The following is a 9,685-nucleotide window of genomic DNA, read 5'->3' as shown; positions in this document are numbered from 1 at the left end:
AAGCTTTTATTAAATAATTCTTAGATAATATATCAAACCAGCTGTAGCTTGGAAGAAACATCCTAATACGTTACCTGCAGTGCCTGAGAATCTTTGTACATCTGTAAGGTCATTCGATTTATTTCGAAATCGCGGTACGTAGGTTTTATCGAAATGTTTTTATTTTTGGTTTTAATAATATGTGTACGTGCTGAAAACCTATTGCAATATGCAGATATAGATTTATCGTATTTACGCTGGATAATATATGTATATATATATATATGTGTGCGTGTATTATCGATTACATGCTACTCAATTTGTAATGTATGCCTAGTATGTGTTTGTATTATATATACTCACGCACATATACGTACACAAACTTGTGATTAAATGAGTTACGCATAATATACGAGATGTGTAATTAGCAACGTATCTCCGTTACGCATGTGCAGTATAAGGCATATACCTATATTATAAATATCATATAGGTATAGGCAGTAACGTAATATTGTTGTGAGAAAATGTACGATATTTTTCCAGCCCGTCCTCAAAGACTAATCACTTATGACTAATTTAGGTGGAGGTATAATTTTCATATAATAGTCACTTCGCTTGCAGGAAGCTACGCTACACATAGTCGACTGCACTAGGATAGAATGATTTCATAGAACAAAAGGTATGCCGCTTCGTCCGCTCGCCGAATGATCGCCTCAAGGCTTTTTGAAAGCTCACTGCTCAGCATTATGTATCCACCTATGCATATTATACCTAGGCATAGGTATAATAAATTAATAGTAAGGTACTCTGCATAAATTTAAGCAGATTGTGTGTAATTCTTTTAGCTCGGCCTATTCGCGGTACATAGTTATATACGTATATACACGTAAGCGAGTGCTTATAATAAACGTGTATAAGGTACACAAATTGCGAGTGTATATCACCCCCACGTATGCACATACGATCGCGCCTGTAGCGTCGAATGTTATTTTGTATGTAATTAACATATTCGATGTGGTCACCCACAGCACATAATGTTCTCATAGTATTATTAGATGTTCCCGTGCGTGGTGAGGAACGTTAGTGAAAAAATTCACTGCATGCTTGCGAAATAATGCGTGTAGGTACATACGTAGGTATCGTACGTGTATATCTATATAGGGTCTATCCATATGTATAATAGGCGCGTTGCGTGTATGTGAATCGCCACATTTATTCTCTGCACACGATCTCGTTCTCTCGTGTATTTACTCGCACCGTTTCATTTTACAACTTTCAAGTCCGGGCCAGATTTTCAATCTTCGCAGTAGGTGTATACAGGCTATTTACCACCTTGGTTATTATTATGGATTCTAATTCAAGAGCGGCCGCACTTCATTTAGCTATATTTTTTTAAGGGGTTGCCATAGTCGATTTCGACGTTGTCGTATATATCTCCAAATATCGAAGTCCACGTATCTCAAATACGAAACTGGTCTTGAGAGCCCCATTTTATACACGATTCTGAACGAAAACACTCCAACACATTTTCATTTGACGCAGAAATACATAAATGACATGAATTCTACGAATTTGCTATTGCGATTTCGTAGGATCCATGCCATTTCTTTATTTCTGCCTCAAATGTAAATACGTTAAGTGTTTTGTTCAGAATTGTGTACATTCAAGGGCTGGGTAGCCCTTTTTTGCGTTTGAGATATACCACGTCAACGTCGAAATTAACCAGGACACCTATTTAATAGAAAATATAGCATGGAGATGGAATTACCTCATCTATCGTCGAAAAATGATCGATAGGTCAGATTTTTTAAAGATGTTCCAAGTGACGGAATTATAAATCATCGATTTGCCGTTGAAATGAATTTTCACTAATTCGTCTTACAATTAATCAGATAGACCTATTTGATATTATACCTTATTTATTTCCGTGATCGACAATCGATTCCAACGTTTGACTTCCAGCCATTTTTTAGCCGTTGAAGTTTAACGAGCACCAATAAACTAAATTAGCATGCGCGTTGATGCGTTTTTCAAATATATCTTTAGACGGAACAGAATTTCTCCCACGTCATTTTTAACTATTTTATTTTCAAACTGTTGATAAGGAGACTTAAAAAAGGCTGTAAGTGCTATTTTTTCGTCTTAAATCAAGAGATAAATAATGCAGCGAAGGAAAGGCAGTTTTTCTCCAATTTTGAAACTTTTTGTTGCACGCAATTTTTTTAACAGCTTTTTTACAGCCTTTTTTTAATTCTCCGTTTCGATAGTATTTTTTTCCTACAATGAATTCAGCATTTATTTTAAAGTTTGATTCATCCATTTTTGATAGCTGAATATGTTGATGCGAAGTGATTAACGAAACGACGTGTCCCGCAAATTTCCAATTGTTCGCAGTTGATAATTTTTAATGATTTCTGTAACGATGTCTGTCTTACCGACGGATCCTCTGAACTTCGGCCTTTAATTATCGACTTATGCTTTTTAGTACTAGAGCGCGTTCAATGCGCTACCTGGTGTTGAAAATTCCAATGCACGTCTATTATTATTATATCATGACATAATTTTGTATTTTATACATACAAATGCATACACAGGTTTCTCTCTGCATACACGAAGAGACTATGTGTAGAGATGCCCATTATCAAACTATCATCCCTTTAAAAATGGGTGCCCGCGTAACTTTTTGAGAGAAATGTTCAAAGACTCTTTTAAGTATTACAAAAGCAGGGACCCACCCCCTGATCTTGATGCTGTTATCGATCTTAAAAATCCAGATTTATCCAAAGTAAGATCCAGCTGCTCAGAATGAGAATTTAACAAATTTTTGACGGGGATGTTTTTCAGGTTAGAAAAATTTCACCTGTTGCCATTGAGGAGGAGCAATCTTCGCTAGGGCTCAAGTCTACCGAGGATTGGAATATTTACGAAATTATCGCCAAACCGGGTAAATTAATCGATCAAAATTTTAGCAACTAATTCAAACCAACACACTTTCCGCTAAAGCATTCTCTTTTTTTTCAGGTCTCATTTTTATCGAAAATCCTTTCACCAGCGCCGGTCAACGGTATTGGATAACAAGATGCGTTAAAGATTATTCAAAGAAGCCAAACAAAACGAATCTTGATTTGCACCAAGTCTTATCAGAGAATGAAAACTGGTGGGATGTGTGCTCCGAGTATGTTAATTATAGGGTGAAAGCAGCTCCAAGAATTATTTATATTTTAATTTATCTGACTACGTTATGTGTACAACAATATCTGAGACCTCTATTGCACATTTCAAAACTGTTACAAATTGCATACTAATTAAGGTCGATTGAAGAAAAACTTTTCTCTCATTAACTCACATTTAAACTTGTTACTTTTCAGTAATGTTGAGCGAGCCAAAGTTCTTTTGCCAAAATTAAGATGGGCAACGCTAGGTTATCACCACAATTGGGACACAAAAGTGTACTCCGAAAACTTCAAAGGCGAAATGCCCGATGACATGGTAGACCTCACAGAATATCTTGCGAGAATTTCTGGTCTATGTCATTTCAAAGCGGAATCAGCTATAATCAATTATTACAGAATGAATTCAACTCTCTCCGGGCATACGGATAAATCTGAAATAGATTATGAAGCACCATTATTCTCTGTCAGTTTTGGTCAGACTGGAATATTTTTAGTCGGGGGCTTATCGCTCGAAGATCCAGCCGATGCCCTGTTACTACGAAGTGGAGATGTTGTTGTCATGTCAAAAGGTTCCCGCCTCAGGTATCACGGTGTGCCTAAAATCTTACAAGCAGATTCTATGCCTTGGAAAAATCAAAATTCTACGAACGATTGCAAATCTAAGAAGATGTGCATCGACTGGGATAAAATAATGTCATACATCTCTGAATCCCGCGTGAATATGAATGTCAGGCAGGTCTTAAGACCAGGACAAGTTTCGCTTGATGATAAAGTTTTGTAAATATATTCTTATATTGCAGTATTAACCAAAGTCAATATTTTTTTACACATATAATCAATTGGTAGTATAGAAAATTGAAATTTATTGATAGATATAGCTATAGCGGCTCGATAAATTCTGAAAAAATTGCTCATTGCTCAAAACGTAGATGCAGTCAGATTTTCCATATTTAGAAATCAAGAACTGAAAAATCCTACGTTATGTTATTAAAAAATTGTCATATTTTTTCAGTCATTTGATCTTTGGCTTTCTGTTTTAAAAATGGCACCGAATATTTTAGTTCGTTTTTTACTATCAATGCATTTGAAATAAGTGCTCAAATTAAACCTTGGCTTTAATAAACTTGAAACCTGAGTTTTCAAATTCATAGAATTCAAATTCTCCGAGTTATCGCATGTTTAATGTATGAAGTTATTTATAAACACTTTATAAATTAATTGAAATTAGAAGTTATATTATTAATACCGGTTAGATATGTTTTTTATTCGTAATATAATATCAGCAATAATATAAATTACATATATTATTACAAAATCATACGATATATTGCTTGGCAGAATTATGTCATATCTGTCTGGTGAATCCTTTCACCATTTCATTCGGAGCTGAATTATAAATTATTTAAAAGTTTTATATTTCTTGCGGGAATATATTTGAAATATTCAAAAAATTCCAAGCAATAGACGCCATTTTAACAAGGAAGTATCTGCGTGTATTAAGACGATTTTTTCTGTTCAAACTGTCAACCTTCAACTCATCTTCTGCGAGACGAATATTATCTATTACATTTTTCGGCTTTGAGAATACTCCATTTACAAAATACTTGTCTGCTACGTCTACATTGGCAACATGCGGTTTGAGCAATATCGAAATTGCAATTCGAATTCCGTTTTTTAGGACAAATTTTTTCGACGATTCCGAATCACCGATGCTGGTCATTTTAGACTTCAAGCAGGTGAAAAATTGCTGGAAAAAGAGGCAGGACTCACTTACAACTGTCATTTAATCATTATAGATTTAACATATTTCACACGGGAACCGATGGTTTCTGTCCACAATTTTACAGACTTTAAAGAAACTGTGTAAGACTCTTATTTGCGCTGGACGCTGCAAAGTCTGCGAGTTAATGCCGCGCAAAACGTGAACAGAAAATCAAAAGCGGATTTATTTGACACTAAAATTAATTCCCTTTGATTTGAAATCCTCGAAAATAAGTAAATAAAAGGATTTGAGGATTGAAACTTACTGTTTTTTTGTTGAAATTTCAATATATTCATCCTTGTTAAAACTTTGTCGCAAGCTTGTTTTAAATTATTTCACGCTGCCATTATCTTCTTCCGTGCGGATTTGAGGGCTTACCATATCAGTTTTACATGACATTTTTTACACATAAAAACAACGATCTTCCATTGTCAATAATATTTCACCGCGTGATCCGTTAATTTTAGCATAAATTTAATAGTGATCCGCTCGACTGCAAAAAAAAAAAACACACTTCCTCTCCTTATTATTATTATGTGTAATTATAACAGATTCGATGCTTTTGAATCAAAATATAGTATTACAAAATATGTAGCACGTATACTTTTCATGTAATGTTTTTTTTATAGAGCGCTATTTTTTCTTACAAATTATAATCAATCACTGATGATAGCAACAATATTTATAAAAAGAAGTTAAAAAGTTTAAATATTAAAATCGTCAAAAAATCTATCTATTAGTATAATTCTAGTCATTCTATCGCAAAAACGAATTTTTTTTTGCTGTTGCATTAAGAAATATTCTTTTAATTTTCTGACGATTTTTAAAAACTGAACAATCATATTTGCGCGCATTGAAAAAAACTTGGGCAATATCATATGAATGAATTACATAATCTCTGATAATATTAACAATCTGCCATGAAAATTTTATTCAATCGGAATGCAGCCTCAGGACTATAGATAATCGTGTTGTTTCTAACAATTAAGTCAGCAAATAAACGGCAGACACGACCGCTCGATCGGTAATACAGTTGCGTCGCTAGTACGTTTTGTGGTACAATTGGCACATTTGGTGATATTTTGGGGTAAAAATATGAGACATAACATACGCTATCATTTTGGTGCAACACAATTATTTATATTGAAAGCTACGTCACATACAGAAGGTTTCATTGTATTATTATGTACTCTGATGCGCAAAACCCTGCGGATCGAGCCAGACCTTAGCAAAAATATGTAATGTCGTACTAAAAGTATAAAAGCAGGTTTACACAACCATATATACGGATCGTAAATTAAACGTTATGCAGTTCAGGCAGTTAGTTCACGAGTTGCAACGATTTTCGACTTGGCGCGTAGCCGGTATGCACCGATTGAATGAAACGGTGTGTGCCGCACTTCCGGTTGCGCAGTCGAGCAAGGAACGGTCCGTTTCCACATGTCAGCTGATTTAACTCATTCCTGTCTGCTCGCTGACCGAAAGAAATATGTCTGGAAAGGATAGGCTACCGATTTTCCCTTCTAGGGGGTGAGTATTGTGATTAACTAACGTCATGATCAACACCCTACGCTTTCAAATACTCACAGCGCATATCATAATCTCGTAAAAATGTATTCACATAACTAGGTGTCGTGTATTTGCCATGCTAAAAAAGTGGGTGTAACCCCTCTACGAATAACAGAATTGCTATAACAATATCAATAATTTCGTAATATTCAAACTAGTACATCCTCGGTATTTTCGTGATGGTAAAATTCTTTTCACTAAGAATTATGGGTTTTCGATTTTTCAAAAAATCCGAATTGTCAATGAATTTTCAACACTAAACCAATAAATTGCTTGACAAGTTTTTCGACTCTATGAAATAGTTTCTTCGTGTCTTTAAACACAGGTGGGAATTAAGTTTTTAAATTCCTTTACCCTCACAATTTACGTCATTTAAGCAGGTAATCAACACCTCAAAATTAGAATTTGATGAAAATTCATAGGTAATGTCTTCGTCAATTATCTTTCATATTAAGGACGCAATACGATATTGTCGATGAATTGCAGAGAAGAAATCATCGGTAAGCTTCAAATTTGCTCCGTAAATCGATTCTGATGCTCTTCATCACTTTTATAATAGTACAAGTATTTGTATAAAATCTGTTAAAACCTTCGAGAAATACAATGCTTAGAATAAACGTTTGCATGTTTAAAATTTTATGTGTTGAATACTTTTAGATTTTTGTCCGAAGTCAAAAGGAATTAAAAAAAAACGTCAGTTCCTAAACTCCTTGCAGTATACATTACCTACATAAATTTAACCTGATTTTGATTTTGGTTGAATTTATAAAGCAAGGGCGTCATAGTTAATTGAGCACAACTAATTTCTCTGCATTACTTACAGTGCCCAGATGTTGATGAAGTCTCGTCTGGCAGGAGCACAGAAGGGACATGGATTACTCAAGAAGAAAGCTGATGCCTTGCAGATGAGATTCAGAATGATTTTGGGCAAAATCATTGAGGTAAATTCTTAGTTTTGTAATATATACATTCAGAATGTACCTGTTGCAATTTATTGATACTTGAAATTCAAAGAGCGTACAAGAAATTGTTATAATCTATACAATTCATTTTGAGCCTAACACCAAGATTAATCTGAACTTCATTTCATGTGTATAGACAAAAACTCTGATGGGTGAAGTCATGAAAGAAGCGGCGTTTTCTTTAGCAGAGGCTAAATTTGCCACTGGTGATTTCAACCAAGTTGTACTTCAGAATGTGACTAAGGCACAGATTAAAATTCGCTCAAAGAAGGACAACGTAGCGGGCGTAAATCTTCCAGTTTTCGAATCCTATCAGGATGGTACAGATACATATGAGCTAGCTGGATTAGCTAGGGGAGGTCAACAATTGGCCAAATTGAAAAAGAACTATCAAAGGGCAGTGAAACTGCTTGTCGAACTCGCTTCATTGCAGACGAGTTTTGTCACTCTGGATGAAGTCATCAAAATCACAAATCGTCGTGTTAATGCGATCGAGCATGTCATTATCCCTAGAATTGAACGCACTCTGGCATACATTATTTCGGAATTAGATGAGCTTGAAAGAGAAGAGTTTTACAGGCTGAAGAAAATTCAGGACAAAAAGAAGATTGCCAAAGCTAAGGTAATATACATCTAACTTGAAAATTTAGTGTACGTTGGTCAATTATAGGTATGAATTGATCCCGAAAACTCGCGTATTTACCTTCAAAATATAATTTATAGTTTCTTTTTTATTCACATTATGATACTTTCACATATTATTATGTAGTTAACACCATCAAATTTTTCCAATTTTACTCCAATATCTTATTTACTGCTCGTCACCACAACTCGGATTTTAATTGAAGTTTGACTCCGAGTTTGTATGCCTCAAATTCTTTTGTTCCGCCGATTTTCTATAAGCAATGTTTTTCATTCGACTGAGGTCTGATCTGTCCTGCTATTACGGATCCTTGAATATAATATATTTAGGGCACAAATTTTCTTAGATCAAATATTAATAATATATTGATATTACTGATATATTCTTTATTTTTTGTAGACCGAGGCCCAGCGATTAGCGAATATCGAAGCTGGAAAACACGTAGATGCAGCTAACATGCTGGATGAGGGTGACGAAGATTTACTTTTCTAAAAAGTTTGAATCAGTTTCTGATAAAATGCGTAGTACATGACGCAGAATATGCAGTGAGAATGAAAAGATTTTTACATATTGTATAATCTGTGTGATGCGCTCCGACAAAGTTGAAAATTGAGATGAAAATGATAGAAAAGTTTCGTAATGATTAGACAATACCTGAGAGTCAAAATGAAGAAAAATGAAGGAAAGAAAGAAAAATACCTTTATGTTATGACGATAATATCGATCGATACCAAAACTGTTAATAATACGCATATTTAGGGCACAAAACTTTTTTGTTCCGTGTTGGTACTCTTTCTTTTTGTCTTTCATTTTTATTTCATTGCTCTTAGCCAACGGCATTTTGAGAATGCATGCAAAAATGTTTCTATTCAAGAGTCTCTAATCAAGGAAGCGAACAGCTCCCTAGCTTCCTTTTTCACAGACTCTTCAGCACAGTCGACAGCGGCCCAGCCAGTTTGCAATAATTTATATGTGGTACTTGATGGCATACAAGGTTTACGTGAAAAACATTGCAACGCAATATGTACCTACCAATTTTGCCAATACACATTATATATTTCAGCACTCATAAATCTACTAGGATGTACAGTACATCAATCAGTCGTTTCTGATCAGAATAAATAAAAGTATCACCAATGTATTAATAATAATAATTAGTTTAATTAGGCGATACGATATGAGACGTGATACCTTGCTATCGTTTTGAAAACGTACTTCTACTGTTACTGTTTACTCACATGGGTAGGTCCCGTAAGTGTATTATAAATCATTTGTAGGCTAACATTACATATTGCTTGGAAAAAGATTATTATATATCATCGCAAGGCGTAAGAATGATACCATATATATAGCCATTATTATTTGAACATAAAAAAAAATATGTAAATTAAATATAAAATACGTATAGATGGTTTTGGCTTATTCTCTGTACCTGTATGATATAAAGTGAATTATAGTTATTATTGATCGTAATTTATTCATACATAAGTGTATATTTTCTTTTTGTAACGTTGAACAACAGTTTGAGAGATTATTAATCTGAACAGAATGACTTAAATAATTATGAAAACCGAATTGGTAATTTGGTTGATTTCCG

General features: G+C 34.3%; 2 protein-coding genes across 2 annotated transcripts; both read left to right on the top strand.

The window, feature by feature from the left end:
• The first annotated feature begins 2,517 nt into the window (after positions 1-2,517).
• AlkB (alpha-ketoglutarate-dependent dioxygenase AlkB) lies at positions 2,518-5,561 on the top strand. The gene is made up of 4 exons (XM_046631528.2): positions 2,518-2,764; positions 2,824-2,923; positions 3,001-3,154; positions 3,348-5,561. The coding sequence occupies exons 1-4, from the start codon at positions 2,672-2,674 to the stop codon at positions 3,931-3,933; spliced, it is 933 nt and encodes a 310-aa protein (XP_046487484.1). The 5' UTR covers positions 2,518-2,671; the 3' UTR covers positions 3,934-5,561.
• A 745-nt stretch (positions 5,562-6,306) lies between these two features.
• Positions 6,307-9,551, top strand: Vha36-1 (V-type proton ATPase subunit Vha36-1). Its single transcript, XM_046631535.1, has 4 exons — positions 6,307-6,444; positions 7,307-7,424; positions 7,582-8,067; positions 8,488-9,551. The coding sequence occupies exons 1-4, from the start codon at positions 6,404-6,406 to the stop codon at positions 8,578-8,580; spliced, it is 738 nt and encodes a 245-aa protein (XP_046487491.1). The 5' UTR covers positions 6,307-6,403; the 3' UTR covers positions 8,581-9,551.
• The last annotated feature ends 134 nt before the right edge of the window (positions 9,552-9,685 follow it).

This window comes from Neodiprion pinetum, chromosome 6 (assembly GCF_021155775.2).
Source record: "Neodiprion pinetum isolate iyNeoPine1 chromosome 6, iyNeoPine1.2, whole genome shotgun sequence".
NCBI lineage: Eukaryota > Metazoa > Arthropoda > Insecta > Hymenoptera > Diprionidae > Neodiprion > Neodiprion pinetum.
The sequence above is the reverse complement of the archived record's forward strand: the minus strand, read 5'-3'. Positions and strand labels throughout refer to the sequence as shown.